The sequence below is a fragment of the Gasterosteus aculeatus genome, chromosome 14 (assembly GCF_964276395.1).
Source record: "Gasterosteus aculeatus chromosome 14, fGasAcu3.hap1.1, whole genome shotgun sequence".
NCBI lineage: Eukaryota > Metazoa > Chordata > Actinopteri > Perciformes > Gasterosteidae > Gasterosteus > Gasterosteus aculeatus.
The window spans coordinates 4,266,758-4,284,754 of NC_135702.1; the positions used below are offsets into that span (position 1 = coordinate 4,266,758).

The 17,997-nt window shown below is 47.4% G+C and overlaps 1 protein-coding gene across 37 annotated transcripts in view; it reads right to left on the reverse strand.

Annotated features, from left to right (window-relative positions):
• cdk5rap2 (CDK5 regulatory subunit associated protein 2) overlaps positions 1–17,997 on the reverse strand; it is a 28,860-nt gene that overhangs the window by 1,678 nt on the left and 9,185 nt on the right. For 4 of the 37 annotated variants that reach the window (XM_040198500.2, XM_040198501.2, XM_040198492.2 and 1 more), the window contains exons 11-50: positions 17,842–17,961; positions 17,606–17,698; positions 17,172–17,390; positions 16,862–17,032; positions 16,424–16,534; positions 16,206–16,343; positions 15,882–16,061; positions 15,613–15,807; positions 15,191–15,382; positions 14,915–15,029; positions 14,693–14,832; positions 14,478–14,594; positions 13,935–14,078; positions 13,751–13,842; positions 13,497–13,672; positions 11,524–11,664; positions 11,327–11,436; positions 11,025–11,168; positions 10,452–10,556; positions 10,186–10,373; positions 9,767–10,085; positions 8,197–9,682; positions 7,906–8,007; positions 7,354–7,496; positions 6,774–7,150; positions 6,432–6,664; positions 6,073–6,124; positions 4,736–4,908; positions 3,844–4,179; positions 3,314–3,439; positions 3,106–3,222; positions 2,797–2,965; positions 2,288–2,409; positions 1,663–1,863; positions 1,485–1,574; positions 1,131–1,387; positions 841–990; positions 613–751; positions 432–478; positions 248–302 (exon numbers count right to left, since the gene is read on the reverse strand). In XM_040198500.2, the coding sequence (XP_040054434.2) occupies positions 248–302; positions 432–478; positions 613–751; positions 841–990; positions 1,131–1,387; positions 1,485–1,574; positions 1,663–1,863; positions 2,288–2,409; positions 2,797–2,965; positions 3,106–3,222; positions 3,314–3,439; positions 3,844–4,179; positions 4,736–4,908; positions 6,073–6,124; positions 6,432–6,664; positions 6,774–7,150; positions 7,354–7,496; positions 7,906–8,007; positions 8,197–9,682; positions 9,767–10,085; positions 10,186–10,373; positions 10,452–10,556; positions 11,025–11,168; positions 11,327–11,436; positions 11,524–11,664; positions 13,497–13,672; positions 13,751–13,842; positions 13,935–14,078; positions 14,478–14,594; positions 14,693–14,832; positions 14,915–15,029; positions 15,191–15,382; positions 15,613–15,807; positions 15,882–16,061; positions 16,206–16,343; positions 16,424–16,534; positions 16,862–17,032; positions 17,172–17,390; positions 17,606–17,698; positions 17,842–17,961 (7,585 nt within the window). Of the gene's footprint in view, positions 1–247; positions 303–431; positions 479–612; positions 752–840; positions 991–1,130; positions 1,388–1,484; positions 1,575–1,662; positions 1,864–2,287; positions 2,410–2,796; positions 2,966–3,105; positions 3,223–3,313; positions 3,440–3,843; positions 4,180–4,735; positions 4,909–6,072; positions 6,125–6,431; positions 6,665–6,773; positions 7,151–7,353; positions 7,497–7,905; positions 8,008–8,196; positions 9,683–9,766; positions 10,086–10,185; positions 10,374–10,451; positions 10,557–11,024; positions 11,169–11,326; positions 11,437–11,523; positions 11,665–13,496; positions 13,673–13,750; positions 13,843–13,934; positions 14,079–14,477; positions 14,595–14,692; positions 14,833–14,914; positions 15,030–15,190; positions 15,383–15,612; positions 15,808–15,881; positions 16,062–16,205; positions 16,344–16,423; positions 16,535–16,861; positions 17,033–17,171; positions 17,391–17,601; positions 17,699–17,841; positions 17,962–17,997 lie in introns of all 37 variants that reach the window. The other 33 variants (XM_078087987.1, XM_078087999.1, XM_078088000.1 and 30 more) reach the window with 18 other exon arrangements.

Consider the following 17,997-nt stretch of genomic DNA (forward strand, 5'->3'; position numbering starts at 1 on the left):
CCAATGCCACGGACGCACTCTGAGAATAACTCGTCACGGGGAACATGACGCGTCTCTCCTGATAAATCTTGGGTGGATCATCGTGTGCTTTGCAGTTCATACAGCGTCCAAAGCTGTTGTGAACCCACTAAACTGGAAAAATCTGCGTGTCTCATAATACATTAATATTATCCACTTCATGCGATGGATAAAACCAAATCTTCATGCAACGGCTCACTCTCAAAGGCTGCACCTCGTGCACACTGACCTTCGTCTGGTCCTCCAGACGGACCTTTCAGGTCAAAGAGGCTGCAGTAATTTGTCTATGGCGATGTCACACACACAGGACGAGAAGGAAAAGACGAGTGATTCACAGAAGGAGAATTCACCACTACGACCGACTGGTAGTTTGCTTTTTAATAACTGGGGCGTGTTTTTGTTGGTGGACTCACCTCTAAATTCCCTCTGGCTTTCTTCAACACCCCGTGGGTGAGATACACTAGAGGGAGGAAGAGTAATCCACGATAAGTTACCACTTTATTCACACAGAGACCTTTTCATTATCAAATAAAGTGAAGCTTCTTCACTCGTTCACAGTGCAGTGACGTCCTACGTGAAACAAGAGGAACGTACGCTGGTCGATGATGACTCTTTCCATTCCCTCCTTGAGCTGGTTGGTTGTCCGCAGGCGTTTAACGGCTCCACTCAGCATCCTCTCCTGCTGCGACAGCCTGCTCTTCAGCCGGGCGATCTCATTTTTAAGCAGCTCATCCTGATTTGGAGGATAAGAGGATGTGAGGCTCGGTTTCGTAGATGCTTCATTGCATATGGTGGACGTACAGCACACGTGTATCCGGGTACCTGCTGGTTGTTTGCAACGCCCCCTGCTGTGTGACCAGCTGGCAAAGAGACTCTCCAAACCAGCTTGAGCATCCGACCCGCCTCCTCCAGAACGTGCTGCATGCTGTTCATGCTGCCTGACAGGCTCTTTAGATGCTGCTGTTCGGTCACCTACGAAGACGGACAAATAACAGCACGAGCAATGACCGTGAATATCAATTTTACGCACTGTGGAAATACAAAAACAGTAGTGCCTTTTGGATTTCATCTGTTTTTACAAACAAACTAAACACGGCAGCGGCGCCCGGCACCTTGTTGTCGGACGGCTGCTGTTTGAGTGCGTGCAGACTCTCCTGCAGCTGCTTGTCCATGCAGCGCGACAGCCTGCGGCCCTCTGAGATCTGCTTGCGGAGGGCGTTGTAGTCCTCGATCAGACCCAAAATATGCCGCCCGTTGCGATTGGCCCACATCCGGTGGCCCGGCACCAAGCGGGGGGGAGCGCTGGAGACGCTGTCCCCGGAGCTGCTGCTGAATGAGACCTCCTCTGAGTGAGCACGGCCTTTCTCATCTGAAAAGGCGTTTTGTTGTACCGTTAATTCAACACAAGGGGTGGGCTCGTAGTTATTGATGTGCAATTGAACCCGGTGCCGTCGTGGTTTTCCTACCAGCGAGGACGCCGGTGTGTTCGCCGTGACTCTGGAACGAGTGACGGAGGAGGTCGCAGCCTTCACGACCTGGTGACCTGCCTCCTTCATCTAAGACAAAGGTAAAAGGAAAGCGATGTGAGCTGGCAGACTGGTGTGTGTGTGTGTGTGTGTGTGTGAGACTGCGCCTCATGCTCACCTGGAGAGGACAGCAGGTAGTTGATGTTAATGGTCTCAGAGCGGTTGGGTCCTCTGAGCAGCTGCTCCTCCAGCCTCTGTCGCAGTGCCGTGTTGGTCTGGATGCTCCTCTCCAGCTGCAGCCTCAGGTGTCTGATCTCCATCAGCAGCTCGCTCAGGTCCAGTGTGCTAGAAGGCAGCTCCCGGGCCGCCTCGCTGGACTCTGATCAGAGGGAGAATGAAGGAGGGGGAAACTCATTGGATGTTGTTACAGGAAACGGAAGGAAACTGGAACAGGACGGCATGTAGCATTCAGTAGCTGTCAATCAAACAGAGATATCAATGGTTCTCTCTTGATTTAAAGAAAAATATGTATGTTGTATAAAGTATGTTGTATGTTGATTGGATTTCAATATTCATCTCTGTGTGATAAGAACCTTGTCAAACAAGAAATGAGCATCTTTCAATCTGTCACTCATGTCAATGCACCAAAACTTCATATAAACAAATTTAAGTGCAATAGAACTTAAAAGAAAATCATCATTTTGTCCTGAAAAATGTTGTTTAGTCACTCTTTGTCAACAACAATTTTAACTGCATAATGCATCAATAGGCTCGTTCCCCCCAAAAAAGGAAGCAACAATTACCATTTTGTTTGTGATTTTCAGTCTTGATCTTTTCATAAACTTGCAGCTCCACCCGCAGCGACTGCAGAAGCTGCTGGGAGTCGGACAGCTGCTGCACCTGCAGCTTCGCCTCACACTGCAACCTGCAAGCACACCAAAGGATTTACATCTACCTGCTAAGGGGGAAGAGAGAGGATGGATAAAACAACTGAAATACGTTTCAGCAGCAGTAGTAGTATTTGTTTGACTCCTAAAAAAAACAAAAACAACAAGCCCCCTAAATATTGTGCACCAATCTGCAGAACCACACACTAAAGAGTCAGAGGTACGGAAAGCGAGAAGAGATCTGACAGCCGACTAGACTCCAGGTTTCGGGTGTCCTCCTCACTCATCTGTCTCAGTAAGAGCCAGTGCACAAGGTCACATACCATCACTATGGTATGCATGCATTGGAATGAGTAGAGTAGTAATGATAGTATGTGTGTACAGCAAGGCGACATTTAGGATTGTGTGTGTTTGTGTGTGTGTACCTGTGCACGGACTCCTGCAGATGGGAGTTTTCTTGGCCGCTGTGCTCCAGCCTCTCCTGCAGTTGGTTGTTTTCTTGCATCAGGGCTGCACACTCTCTCCTGCTATGCTCCAGTTTGGCCGTCCTCCTGGCCAGAGTCTCCCGCAGCTTCTCGCGCTCCTTCTGCTTGTCTGCAGAAAAACAAAAGCATTTTAAAGTTGTTTAAACGTTGATACTTTTGTGGAAGGTATTTTAAAGCAGAGTCAGAGATGGATGGAAGTCAAGACAATGATTCTCTCTATGGTCTAAAAAGAAGAAGAAGTGTTCTTACCTTTGGACATCATGCTGAGCTGCTCATTGAGGACTTTGTTTTGTCCCCAGAGGAGACGCACCTCACTGGCCAGCTGACCCTGCTCCTCGTTACCGTGGATGAAGATGTTGGTGGCTGCTAAACGTGGTAACACACACACAGAATTTTACAACCAAACTAATGGCAGTCCAACCGTAAAAATCACTGTGAGACGATTTGAGGTGTGTACCTGGATCTTTCTCCACCTCTGCTAGTCTCTTCTCCAGCTGCTCCCGGAGACGGTCGTTGGTGTTGATGCTCTCTTCCAGGCGCTGTCGCAGCACGCGGATCTCCTGCAGATGTTCTGCCAGCGAGTCTGACGGACACACATGCAGAAAGATAAAACTACAAAAGACCCTGCATTTCCCATAATGCAACACCACACGTTTGTGAGACAGACTTTCTGGTAGAAATATGTCTTCTCCAAACCCAAGGCCATTTCAACCCGATGACATCACTGACATCATTTGGCTCCTCCCCATCCCCAAAATACACAATACAACTGTTTTCACTTGCTGCAAAGTCCTTCCATGAAAATTTCCAATGATCTTAAATAAATAATTCAGCAAATGCTTTTCCCCATGAAGATTTAAAGCACAAACCATTTATCTTCAAATAACCAAAACCTGAATGTCTGAATGTGACCATCACCGTTGTTGTTGTTGTTGTTGTGTATTGTAAGATGGAGTCGGATGGACTCCACCTTTGCCACATGTTTACCTGCGTCCATGGAGCGAGGCTGTTCTGCAGCGTTCTTGTGCGAGCCAACGTCGCCTTCTCGTCTGCGGGTGCGAGGCGTTGACGCATCCTGGTCCTGAGCCCGTTCCTGATGGCGGGCGCTGGTCTGGGCCATAATGGAACGGTGCAGGTCGAGTTCACTTCGCAGGGTGGTGTTGAGCTCCTCGCTGCCCCTCAGCTGATCCTGCAGCCGCCCGTTTTCCCTCCGCAGGTCCCGCAGGCGGCTGACAGCGTCCGGGTGAGCGGACACAGCGTCCCCGTGGGCTCCTCCTACAGGAGGGACATCCGCTCCTGTCCAATCAGAACGGTGTCGCTGGCCTAAACGAGCAACAGATGAATAGATATTAGAATCGAATAGCGTAGATTGTTGTGATGATTTATAGTCTTTTGTTTTTACCTTCATTTTGTGAGAGGCGGATCAATCGCTTATTAAACCCATAAATAAAACTACAGAAGAGGAACCACTGAAACGCAAATAGCCAACCAGGGGGGGCATTGATAGTAAATTTGGGTCCACAGCCTCCTCTCACATATCCACATGCTTCCCTTGTCTCAGTAATAGTCTTTCCTGTCTCTTTTCCCAGGGAAACCCAAGTTGAGGATTAAACCGGATAGGTGCCACTGAATAATGCAACTTCAAGTGGAGGTGGACTGAAAGCGGACACCTGCTCTGCCCTCGGCCGGCGCGCTTTGTCCCGCGGGACGCCTCACTGCAACACAATGGATCTGAGTGGAAAATAAGTGCCATCCTGGTATAAGGTAATCTCGACGCTATACCGCAAATATGTAACCAAGCAAACAGTGGTAAAAGAACAGCCTAGTGGACTATTCCTGGCCCGGTCTGCAGCTCACGTGGACACAACGTTGCGCTTACTCTCGGCTTGATGTCCACTCTGCGTGGTCGAGCTGCTGTGGCAGGAGGAGGACGTCCCGTCTGAGTGGCACAGATCAGAGTGAGAGCTGTGTTGGCTGAGGGGGCCGTCGTCTCTCAACTGGCTCTGCAGATCCTGGATCAGACGGTTCTTCTCCTGCAGCTCCTTTGTCAACCTGGGAGAAGGAGAGGGACACGCAGCCATGTTGGTCACTTGGTCCCCCACAGTATGCAACAGCTGGACCTGACCGTCACATCGCCCCGCTGATGGGAGATAATTACACAGCAACCAATGAAAGAGACCCAAACCGGGGCTGAGGGTGTTCCTAGAGGACTTGCAGCTTTTAGCAGAAACACGCAGCTGGGAAAAAGGAGTTCACAGCAAAGGTCATGCGGTCTGTGTGGATCAAACCCGATCACAGGTGCAGCTGCTCCCTGGCGCACTCAGCCAGCGTGAGGTTCTGCCGGACCAGGAGGCCGATGTGCCGCCGCAGCAGCTCTCTCTCGCCCTCTAGCTCCAGACGCAGATTATCTAAATCCAGCTGGATTCTATCCGGACTGTCAGGAGGATTTCTAAGGCTCTCCTCACAGGGCAGCAGCGACTGGGATCCCCGCGGAGGCTCCCTAAGACTTCCACATCAGTAATAATACAGAATAACCTCTGTCACAATGAGCGACTTTCATTGCTGATGGTACAAAAAGCGCTGTGAAAACGTCCACAGCGAATGAAGAAATGTTAAACCACTTTGCAACCATTTTACTGCGAACCCCAAACTGCAACGATCTTTGTTCGTACTTTTTTTTTTAAGCTTTGAAAGCGTTCTGGATTCCCATTGACACAAAGTGAATGCGTGGGTTTCTTTTCTGTCTCACAGACATTGGTGACCCAGTTAGGGGGAAGTGTAACCTTAATGTTTGGGCTGTCAATGACAAAATCAGGTCAACAGCAGGACACTATTCAAAACCAATTACCAACGCACTGCCTGGGGTCATAAGGCATTCGGCCGGGGGGAGGTCTGTAAAAGGGTCATGAGACAAACAGCACAGCTAACTGCCCTTAAATCCCAAACACAGTACAATGGACAATATGACCATAAAAAAATAAAATAAAAAAAACAGCCCAGAGGAAAAATGTCAAAACGGTCAAAGGCTCATTAACTGCTTTGGAAACAATAAACGTGTATCTCAAGATGTCGAACCATGCCTCTAAGCACGAGGGATTGTAGATATTACAGGACCGTGTCTTTTTTAACCACAAATAAAACGTGACAACTTGAGTATGAGCAAATGAAATAAGACGTGGACAATCAGCGCGTGCAGTGTGAGAGTTTGAGACGCACCTCCGAGACAGTTCCAGGGCCGCCGCGTCCTCATTAGCCACACGAGACTCTCCTAGCACAGAGAGAAAAGATGCTGTCAAGGGCCTGTCGGTAAAGATCAGATACGGGTGGCTGCTCGTTTGTGGACACGTCTCTCTGCCTCTTTGTCAAAGCGCAGAGACATTTCTGCACAAAAGATAGAAGACTGAAGCCCAGCTTTTAGAACTATTAGGTCATCAAGATGAACCATGTTTTTTCTGCACGTGTGATTTGTGCGTTTCACCGTAAATCAAACATCCAAACGGTGTCTAATAAGAAAAACCTCCCCCTCCAAAAAAAAGCTGCATGCATTTAAGATTTAACGTCCTCGCGGCCGCTACCTTTGTCCAGCCGTCCTTCAAGCCGGTCCAGAATGCTCAGGCTCTTGTCCAGCTGCTCTTTGACCGCCTCGCCCTTGTAGTAGTCGACCTCGCCGGCCTGCAGCAGCTCCTTGAAGGCCTTGCTCAGCTCGGCCAGCTGCCGTCGCTGCAGCGCTCCCAACCTGCGGCTCTCCTTCATCTGCTGCCTCAGCTGTGACAGCTCCCTGGCCTGCGACTGCACCAGAGAGTCCAGTCTGCCGGGACGTGGGAGCGGGAAGGCGGCATGTGAATCACGATGTGTGTGTTGTTGTTTTTTTAAATGACTGGAGTAACATTGATGATGCATTGAGCAGGGCGGCTGACCTTGCGGGTGATGTGGAGCGGCTGCGGGTCTGCTCGTGCTGCTCAGTCGTGCTTCTGTTCAGTGTCCTTTCTCTTTCCAGTTCCATATTCAGAGAGCTTTTGTTCATCGCCTGGTTCTCACCCTCCTTTTTCTCCCCGAGCTGCCCACTTCTGTCCCCCGGCCGTGTCCCCTCTTGATCCTTGGCGGCTGAGGGATCAGAGGCGTTGGCAACGAGGTCGCTGCAGACAGACGTCCTGCGCAGAAGACTTTGCATTTGGAGGATGAGTTTGGTCTGGTTTTCCAGCTGGACCTTGAGCTCTCTGACCTGTGCCTGAAGCTGCAGAGGGTCCTTAGAAACACCGTACTCGTCGTAGACCAGCAGGCTTTTCAGACTGACCTGGAAACAGACAAGGCAGCGTTAATAGCCGGATGCTGCAAAAACATGACATCCTCACCAGCTAATGATTAGAAGATGGGCAAATAGAGAGCTAGTAGTCCTTGAATCACAAGTAGGATAAAGAAAGATGTAAGATTGGACTGTTGTTTTGTCTGATTATGTAATTTAATATTTTATTTAACCCGGACCAACAAGTTGAATACCTTGGCTGAGCTGAGAGCCGGGGAACTTGGGTACGGGGTGCTGGAGGTGGAGTCCAGGTTCTCAGTAGAGGAGAAGGTGGCCTGCTCGTGTCGGGAAGGCAGGCTAGAGGCGCTGCGACTAGGGTTCACACCAGCCTCTAGATCTGGCAACACAGTGTACACAGAACCAATCAGCTAGAGAACAGGGGAAGAACAACAACAACAACTGTTGATTTAGCCATGTGAGGAAACAAATCATTTGAGATGCAGCCGAACGGTGAAATAAGACGAGGACTATAAGTGAAATGTTAATGAGTGCTCAAAAGACATTTGCAAACCTCGGGGTGGAAACATGCAAGAATTTGTCGGTGCAACACATTGACAGACCATTCAAATCAGGGAGCGGTGCAGAGAAATACCAAGTTAAAACCAGTAGTAGAGGGTGTGGTTATGAGACCCAAACAGAAACACCTCCCAAGATCAGAGACAGTGGGTTACAGTTGCCCCCTGTTCGCTCCTCATGCAGACAAATAGAGAGAATCTATCCACATTAGTGTCCACTCAGCAGTCTACCTGTGCTACTGCTCTCTTCCCTATCGTTCTCACTCTTGCCACTGGTTTCGTAACCCAGGTCCTGCAAATCCACCTGCACGCCTTTGTCATCCTGCTCCAGAGCTGGCATTGGGGGCAATATATTTCGGGTTAGGAAGAAATCATTTAAGGTGTACAGTGTCTCGTCTCTCCTCCGTGGTGCTCATGATCCATTTGGATTCAACTAAAACACATTCATGCCTTTTCACAGAAACACATAAACAATTTAAATGCTTGAAGCAATGGAGCAAACAGCTCAGCATGCGCGCTCACCTTTCCGCGCGGTTTCAGGGGAGGTTAGAGCCGTGGCCAGTTTCTCCTCCAGGCTTTTACACGTTTTCCTCTTCTCCCTCAGCGCCTTATGGAGGGTCTCCAGTTCAACCTGGACACTGGGTGGCAATCCCATGGCATCCTGCGCTGTCGGGTGGACCTCACTCTCCTCCCTGCGGCCCCGGTCTTCTTGCAGGGAGGCCTGGAGGTCACAGATCCTCTGGTGGTGATCGTTGAAGACCTTGTAGAGGCGGCACAGGTTGCCGTGGAGCCCTTGGGGAAGTTGCCCGTCCGATGACAGATTGCCACAGGGTTTGGCGGCTTCTCCCAGATCCCGCCTCTCTTGCAGGGCTCTCTGAAGTTTGTCTAAATTCATCTGGAACTCCAGATTGGTCTGTGATGATCGATCAGAAGCCCGGCAGCTGGTGTTCGTACAGTGTGCCGTCAGAGAAGAAACGGCCGACTCTGCGGAGCCGAGGCAGTTCATCAGGACCGTGGTAATCTCCTGGTTTATATAACTACCCATTCCACCTTCACTGTCCAGTGCTTCCCTTTCCGGAAGTGACCCTTCCGCTATCGGCCTCGACCGTTCACCCTCCTGGTCATTGCTGTAGACGTGTTGAGCGGCAGCATCTGTAGCCCTGAGTTTTTCCTGCAGCTCCGCATTAAGCCTATTCTGCTGCCACAGCGCCTCCTGCAAAGAGTCGCTGTGTCGCTGCAGCTCCTGCATCGAGCCCTCTGTGCTACCGGAACCACCTCTCGGACTCTCCCTTTTGGAGGACGCGCTCACCTCCTGCAAGGCCGCCTCTATCTTCAAACATAAATCACTGATTCCTGGAATCCTTTCTCGGCTGTTGGTGGCGGTGATAGCTTTCCCTGCCATGTCCAGAAGCTCTAAAAGCTGCTTGTTGAGCTCCTCCTTCTCCTGCAGGGCCTTTTGCAGCTCTATGCATCTGCTGTGAACGGCAGAATCAGAACCTGAAGATGGACTGGACCCAAATCGCCCCTGGCTGTCCAGACTGCAGGCGGTCAAGTAAGCGATGGTGGACTCTGCGGCCTGCAGGGCCTCCACGTACATGCGAATGAGCCGGTCCTTTTCCTGGTTCTGAGCGTGGAGCTCCTCCCAGTTGGCAAGCTGCTCGCTTAGGTTATTGATCAAGGTCTCTTTCTCCTGACACTCCTGGTGGAGAAGCTCAAGCTGAGTGAAAAGAGCAGAGTCGGCCCGTGTGTGATCCGGTGTTGTTCCGCCTTCAGAGTTCTTGTCCGACCCCTCTGGACTGCCGACGGGTCGTGCATTGCTGAGGGTGGAAGACTGGGAAGTGCTGTGCTGGGGGGACGCGGTGGAGTCTTCCTGCAGTAGCTGGTCTGACCCGTATACTCCGTCCAAAGGAAGGTCCTGAAGTCCATCAGTTTTGCTCACAAACGGCGTGCTGCTGCTGGACTCCACCCTCGGCCTCACAGGGACCGGGAGGCGAGATTTGGCGCCATCCTACAATTGGAATCAAATGGAACCCGTATTACTGACCGTTACCTTGACGCTGGAAGCAATGTAGTGTCTCAATACAAAACTCACCCCATGCCTGGCAACATGCTGCTTGGTAATCTTGCTGTGTGACTGGCCTTTAGTTTGTGGATCCTTCATCCCCTCTGTGGGGCTGACAATTAGCTCAGTGGGGACACGGGTCTCCCCATCCGGCACCTCCGGAGAGCTCTTCTCTCCCTTTTCCTTTGACTGATTGATGACCTTGGAGCGCCTTTTCCATTCAGCCTGTCCATCACTGCTGTTGCCCGAGGCATCTGTGCTCTCTTTCTCTTTACACTCGGTAGATTTTTGTTCTTTCAGAAGACCTCGCAGCTCCACATTATCCGATCTAAGTGCGAGCAACTCGTCTCTGCAATGAGGGGAAAATTTATCAGTTTAGTGTTTAAACAATTGATTCTTGGAGTGAAAATAAGGTGAAGTTTTTCCACACAGCTAAAGGAAAGACCCACCTAAGTTGCAAGACTGATGTGGCCCCACAATGAGTAAGCAGGGATTTAAGGGTCATTGCATCCGTGTTCCTCTGCCTAGAATCTCCCCCTCCAGACTCCACGGTGTTGTTGCCAGACTGAGCACGCTCTCTGATCAGGCCAAGGCCACTGTCCATACTCACATCCCCCAACAGTTTTCCAGACACCATCTTAAAAAGGATAGTTTAGATAAATTGGTTCCATGAAAATTTCCCGAAAGCAATTAATTGAAATTGTTTAATTCATACCTGTCCTAGTTTGATGTCTGTCTGACTCTCTTTGTCCTGTCCAGAGGGATGCGTCCTGTCGACGTGAGCCACAGGCGGCATCTCCTGTGTTCTCAGCTCCTGCTGCTGAGTAATGGGATGGGAGGCGAGTGTGACACACATGACTCGGTAAAAGAAAACTTAATGTGGGAACAGAAGCCATAAGACACTGAAAAGCAACAGCAGAATGGTATGACGTGTCTAATGTGGCATGGCAAAGATAGAGCATTTCATGGGACACAGGGATAAAAAAACAAACAAAAAAACAAAACACAGGGACGGATTAGGAAAGGTGAAGGAGAAAAAGAGGATCTTCTACTAAAGATAAGAAAGACATAGACATTAGTAACAGGCTGGATAGAGCAACGGTTAAGATGTAGGTTCAAAGGTTAGAAAGGAGCTAACGTAGGTGGGTGTTAAGACAATGGCTCAGACATGGTCAGAGTGTTTGTGGGCATACTGTACATTTGCTGATAAATGACTGAAAAGTGCCACTCTAGGAATAATATTTTGCGGCCCAGCTTCGAGTACAACGTCCTCCATTGGCGGTCTAACCTGTTTCAAGGGGCTTCTGCCGGCCACGTCTTTCTCTTTGTTGTCATAAGCGCCATCGTCTGACCTCTCCAATAACGACAGCCGGTTCTGCAGCTCGTTGTTTACAGTTTGCAGCCCGCTGACACAATCCTGGAGCTCCTGCACCTACGGGCCAAATGGCTTTTAGTAATTGTCTTCTGTTTTTTGTTTTTTTTGTATGATAGATTAATTTTTTTATGCAAAATGGCTCAAATCTACCGTTATATTCAGAAGAGAAATTATTATTTTGTTTCACATTTCATTTAGTGTGAAAAGGACCTCACCTTCTGCCTGAGCTCCTGTGCAGAAAGTAGAGCCAAGCCGTCATCCTGCCCGTCGACTATACAGATACTCATGTAGGAAGTCTGATCCCCGATGAAACTCAAAGTGTCACCTGGAAGATATTTGACTGGCCTGAAGCAAATAGACTCCCATCTACCAGAGCTGTGAAATAAGAGTAAAATATATTTCATAATCTTACCACCGTCATTAGCTCCACCAACCCCTCCTCCACGGTTCTGAATGGCTCCTAAGCGAGCTTGCAGGGAGGCATTCCAGCGCTGTGCATCTTCCAGCTGATGTCTCATGCTCTGCAGTTCTTTAGGGTCAATCCGGTCCATACCTGCACACATACACAGAGGGTCACACAAACACATCATCTGACAAAAAAAGCATATTTCTGCGTAGGTAGTGATCTGCAGGACCGCTCCTGACCAAACATTGTTTAACAAGGGTTTCTCTGCTGCACAAGGGGTTGTTAGGACTGATTTTCATAACAATAAAAACACAGTTTGCTTAGGTAGGAGGCACATATTCCACATGACATGCAGCTTTGGAGGATAACTCCAAAGGGCAATTTCAAATTTGTTATGTGTTTGTGCAAAACGTTTTGATGAAATGTGGTGCAATTAAAAAACTTGATTCACAGAAAACATTAGCAAAAAAATTAAAACTAGTGCAAATATGATAAATGCATAATTACACTGTGCATCTTTGTTTTTGTTTAGTTTAAACTAAACCAGTAAATCTTTTTACATTTAGGAACTTACTAAAACCCCCATGATTGTAAGTGGAGGAACGTAACCAAAAGCCAAACTGTGTGAAGAGAGGTTTGATATCTGCTGCCACAGAAACACGTCCAAAATATAGCGATAAATAATAAAATCACATCTTTTGTGTGCAAGTACTGTATAATGAATATAGAACACGATCTTCTCATTGCTAATTACTGCAGCTGCATCTGTCTTCAATGTGAATGTAAGCCATGAGCCTGTTATTCACCGCTGACCTATTTATACACATGCTCTATTCACACAGAGGCGGGGCTCAGCGTGCACATGACATGCAGACACATGAATGTGAACCGTTGCTGGAGTCATTCGGCTTAGACGACTACCTGAGCTCACTGTGACACGTTTAATTAGTCTGCCACTGATCTTACTAACTGTGATAAGTTACAACTATGTGATGTCATGAGATAACAATTGATCCATGCAATGTAATACCTCCGTTATAACTGTTATATAATTAGATGCTTTTGCATTGAAATCTAAATTATGTGACAGATGGCTGGAAGGGTTTAATTAATAAACAGAGGGGTGTTGGAGAGATGATGCAATCAACAGACAGCAATGCTTTAATGGGACAATGAAAACAAGCAGACAGCGAGTTGAAAGTGAAAGACAGGGTGCAAACAGTAGCCTTTATTCACAGATATAATATATATGTAAATATAAATATATATTTACATATATATTGAAATAAAAGGACAGTGTGAAGTGAATACATTTAAGAAGTGACAGGAGGCAACTCTTTTATGGACAAAGCATGCAGATGAGGAGGTGATGATGTAAAGAGGAGTAAACATAAAGAAGAGAAGTGGAAGGACCAGGTGTTCATGCTGAATGAAGTGACAGCTAAAGAAGAGGGGGGAGGGGGGGGTGTAAGCCTGTCAGCAGGAGATATTATTAGAGTAAACACAGCGGACAAACCGGACAGGTGTGTTTAGGGCTGTACGATAATTCAACGTGATGGTTCACCTCAATTGAATTATATTGTGATAAAATCATACAGTATATCATGGCATCATAATACACAACTGCATCGTCTTCATTGATCAAAACAAGCACGTCTGAAGTAAAGATTGAAGATAATTCAGCTTACCCCCCTGTATAACAACTACTATGTTACGGTATTGCTGCCGTACCATGTTATTTCACTCATTTATTGAGTTAACAGGAAACGTGCTGCATCATGATAAATATGGTTTCTGGACATATGAAATGACCTCTATTGAGAGGGACTTTGGCCATATCACCCAGCCCTCAGTGTAATTTTGTATGTTCCCTCTAGGACCTACGGACCTATGCCTGCCTGAGCTTTAGTTTCTTAACTAGAACTAGAAACTTAAATGACAAACATGCTCATCCCATTGATCATCTTTTATTCAGTTACCCTCGTCATTTGCCAGCCAATGAGTTTGCACCGCACCTTCTCGGAGTTTGGCTTGGCGAATCTCTCTCTCCAAGTCGTCCCTCAGCCCCTCATTAGTTCTGATGCCCTCCTCTAGCTGCTGCCTGAGCAGCTGCACCGCTGTCAGCTCCAGCTGCAGAGCATGGAGACGCTGGGCGCTGCAAAGGGAATAGGCTACTCAGAATAATCTTTTTGTTTTCTAACAAATAGCAATGATTCCTTTGTCACAACCATACCTGTCCTGCTCCTTTACAGTCCTGACCAGGCTGGAGTACAGCTGCTGTTCGGCTCTTAGTGCTTTGTTCAGAGCATCTTTCTCCTGTTGCTCCTGGAAACAGAAAATTAAAGAGAAATGGCCTTAAAACATGCTGTTTTCTTTTCTTTTATTCGAAAAAAAAGTGGGTAATGCATTTAGTTTACTTCTTGCTGGCTGTCTCCACCAATTATGGTCCTCTCTCTCTGAGGGAGACCCGGGAGTGATCTCTCCAGGCTACAGCCAATGACCTGATCCTGGGTGTGCTTGGCCCGACTGTCCCCTCCGTGGCCGAGGCGCTGGTGGAGAACCTGCTCAAATCAGGAATTAGGAATCAGGAAACATTTATTTACCAAAATATGTCAAACATACAAGGAATTTGTCTTGGCGGTTGGTGCGCGACAGTAGACAGACAAGACAACAGTGCACAAGTAATAAAATAAAGTATAATGAAATGCTAATGCAATGGGTTAGTAGAATAAGGCCATGGGTTAGTATAAAACAAGGGAATAAAGTTTAAAATGTTAAATATTAAAAAAGTTTAAAAGAAAAATATTAAGCATAAAGTGCACTAACGAACAAGTAACAGACAAGTAATAAACGGAACATGAGAACTGCTAGACAGGCTGCCGAGTTGATTGCATTCAGAATAAAAGCTCCTCATTCACTGAGCGATAGGAGCTTGACTGCGTGAATTGGGGAGCCCTTACATCGATAATCTCATCCTTGGTCTTCAGAGTGGCGGTCAGAGACTCGATGTTAGCAGCCTGACCTTCATATTGACCCTCCAGTTCAGATAGCAATGACTGGAGCTCTGCCAAAGAAATCTGGATGTACAGAAATTGAGGTGAATGATTGCACAAGAAGAGACTTGTTTGCCTGTGTCCCGGTTAAGAACCAAGTAGAATGTTTATAACCAACTGACCTTCAGTTCATTCTCCCTCTTCAGTGCTTCATTCAGTGCCTCGGTTTTCTGCGCCAGCTCCTTTTTCAAGATGACGACTGTTTTCTTAGAGGTCAGAATAGGTTCTGCATTATCCTCACTGGCCGGCCTGGAAAGCTCAGCTTCAAAGCAGACAAAATCAAATCAATTCAGGGATCCAAATGTATTGTCCGGTGAGAGTGAAGAGAACTGTGAAGAACTCACCTTCATTCCCGTCCAACTTGTCCTGCAAGATCTGTATAGTTTGTCTGAGCGCCAACACATGATCCCCCTCCGCTTTCTGCCTCTCCTCCCTCTTCTGACCAGTCTGCACAAGTTTCTGCACATTAAAAAGACAACAACTTAAATGTTAAATGTTAAAAAGGCCACCGAGTCATTTGAAGAGGAAATCAGTCTTGCTCCTGCCTTTCTATTTCCTCTCCTTCTAAGTCGAGCACATTTTCCAGCTGAGTGACTGCGTTGTACCCCAGAGGAACTCACGTTGATCATGCTGTCTTTCTCAGCAAGCAGGGCTCGGAGCTCGGCTGCCTCTGAATAACCCTCCTGGGCCGATGTAAAGCTTTGCTTCTCGGCAGTGACAAGCTGCTGCTGCCTGTCGGACAGCTGCTTCTTCAGTTGCAGAATCTCCTGGGTGCGCTCAGACAGCATGCGGTTGTAGTGCTCTGCAGACTCCTGGAGAGGAAGAACGAACCGATGAAATGAACGACTTAGTTTATATGTTGGTCAAACATGTTAAAATGTAAAGCATTTTTTGAAATTCATCTGAATATGCATAAGCCTACTCTGCATGGATATTGTAATTTATTCTAAAAATATATTCTCATTCATGTTATTCTGTCACTATTTGTTGTGTCCCTGTGTAATCCCCAAGGCGGAAACATGTCTTCATAATAGATGTTGACCTTGATGAGCTGATCCTTGCTGCTGATTGTAGCCAACAGGCCTTCCACAGCACTCTCATTGTCAGCAACCAGCCTTTCTCTTGCCTTCACAGCCTCGGCCAGCATCGCTTCGGTGACCTTTAACCTCTGGCCCATCTGTTCAGCGAGGTCACGCGTGTGAGTCTGCGACTGGCTCAGCGCTGATTCGGCCATTTCCTACAAACAAAGGTTGTCCGAGTTAGGAAGGCTCAGAGGTGTCTGTTCATGTACATATTCACACAGCAACTTACCTCCATATCCTTCGTCTTGCCCTCCAGGGAGAGCTGCAGCTGGCTAATGATGGAGTCCTTCTCCCTCAGGGATCTGTTCAAGTTGTCTTCTACATCTTGCTTAGCTCTCTGCAGGTTCTTTAGCGTGTTTGCAAGATGTTGCAGCTCGACGTCCTTCTCCTTGATCAGACTGTCAAAACTCTGGAAGGAGAGAAATGAGCACAGAGATTCCTTGGATTGAAGTCTGACCTTCTAGAACGTTTTCATTATTGATTAATGGAAAATGAAAATGTATGCACAGTATAAAATACTTTTCACAATCTAAATATGATCCCTCCTTCTTACATTGAGGGTTTCCTCGTTGTGAGAGATCAAGTTATTGAGCCTATCGAGGTCCCTCTCCTTCTCTCTGAGGGACAGCTGCAGCTGGTGAATCTCATTGTCTTTCTCCTCAATGGCAGCAAACTTCTCATCCAGCGCTTGCTGCGCGAAGGCAAAGACAACAATGTCAAAATGGAGTTATAGTCGCTATGGTGAGAAGATGAAAGAGAAGGAATGCAAACCTCCAGAGCCTTTTCTTTTTCTTTCAGCCTATGCCGCAGCTTGGAAAGCATATTGTCATTTCCTCCTGGACTTTTACTCTGCTCGAAGTCTCCAACCATGTTGATGTACTCCTGATGAACAGACAATAGAAACTGTGTCAAAGCAACTTCCTGCATATATCCCATGGAAGATTTGAAATGGTGAGAAAAGTGGTTAGTTTGAGAAGAGAAGAGCCAGCCAATGGGCCCTGCTCACATTCACTAACATGCACCAAAATGCATCTGTGGTCGTATGTAAACAAAGCACAGCAAAGCTTAAATTACACCCTGAGGAAGAACGGCTTAGTTCTCGGTTCAGGTAGACACACTATACAATATTGTATACGGAAATCGTTCTATTCACACAAAAACCTTGGGGGGAATGAATCTGTGGTTATATGTTCAATGTTCTTGCATCACCTGTAACTGCTGTTCTTTGTCGGCCAGAGTGGAAGTGAGCCGCTGGATGGTGACCTCGTGGGTCTGCAGTTTTCTTTTGGTCTGATCCAGCAGCTCCTGGTATTGCTGCTCTAGAGCACTCTCCCTGTCTCCGATCTCAGCGCTCAGCTTCTTGAGCTGATTGTTCAGATCCTGGGGGGGAGGGGGTGATATTACTGTCACACAAACTGAGATTTTAAACCAAAAAACAGGATTGAAAATGCCCCATTGCTCTATTCTGAGACAATAATTCAAGTGTTATTTGAAAATATCCAATAAAACTCTGCCTTACATTCAGGGCCTTGTCTCCTTTCTTCTTCTGCTGCTGCAGGTCCTCCAGTTCCACCTCTAGCTGGTCCTTCGCCTGCAGCAAGTCAACCAGCTCTTGCTCCTTCCTGTCGAGGCCACGTTGTAGCTTTTGGGCTTCGAGCAACTTGGCATGATGATCCCCTTGGAGCTGGGCAAGCTCGGTTTGCGTTGCCATTAATAGATTTTGGTGTTCCTCCACTCCCTGAGGGATGTACGCATAAAATGTCTTTACAGAGGCAGCAATAGGGATTTGTCAATGAGATGGATGATTAAAAACCCCTTTGCTTTGCTGCCTCTTTAACATTAGATAATGTCTGAAAGGTACAGGTAAAAACAGAACGAGGAACCACTGATATCATTATATAGTCGAGGGGTTGGCTCTATAAAGTTAAACTCCCTCTGAAGTGCAGGACTTGCCTGGTATTTCTGCAGCTGGGCCTTGTGTGCTGCCTCCCGAGCCTTGGCCAAAGCGTCATCCCTGTCCTCAATCTCATGACACAGCTCTGCAATCTGTGCAACCGAGGAAAAGACAGACAGGTAGTACAGCTTTGTATATCACTGAAGAGTGATAGAACATTTGTCTTGTTATAGATAACAACAAATGTACGACACCCATGATAATATGGTATATAGGTTGACAGTATAACCCTTACCTGATTTTCCTTTTCTTTGAAGACCTGAGTAAGCCCCTGGATAGTTTTGTCTCGCTTTAGAGCATTTTTCTTCTCAGAGTTGAGTTCATTCTCCTTCTCCTCCAACCTACCCAACAGGGTCTGTTTGCACAAAGAAGTGGACTTAAGCAAAGAAAC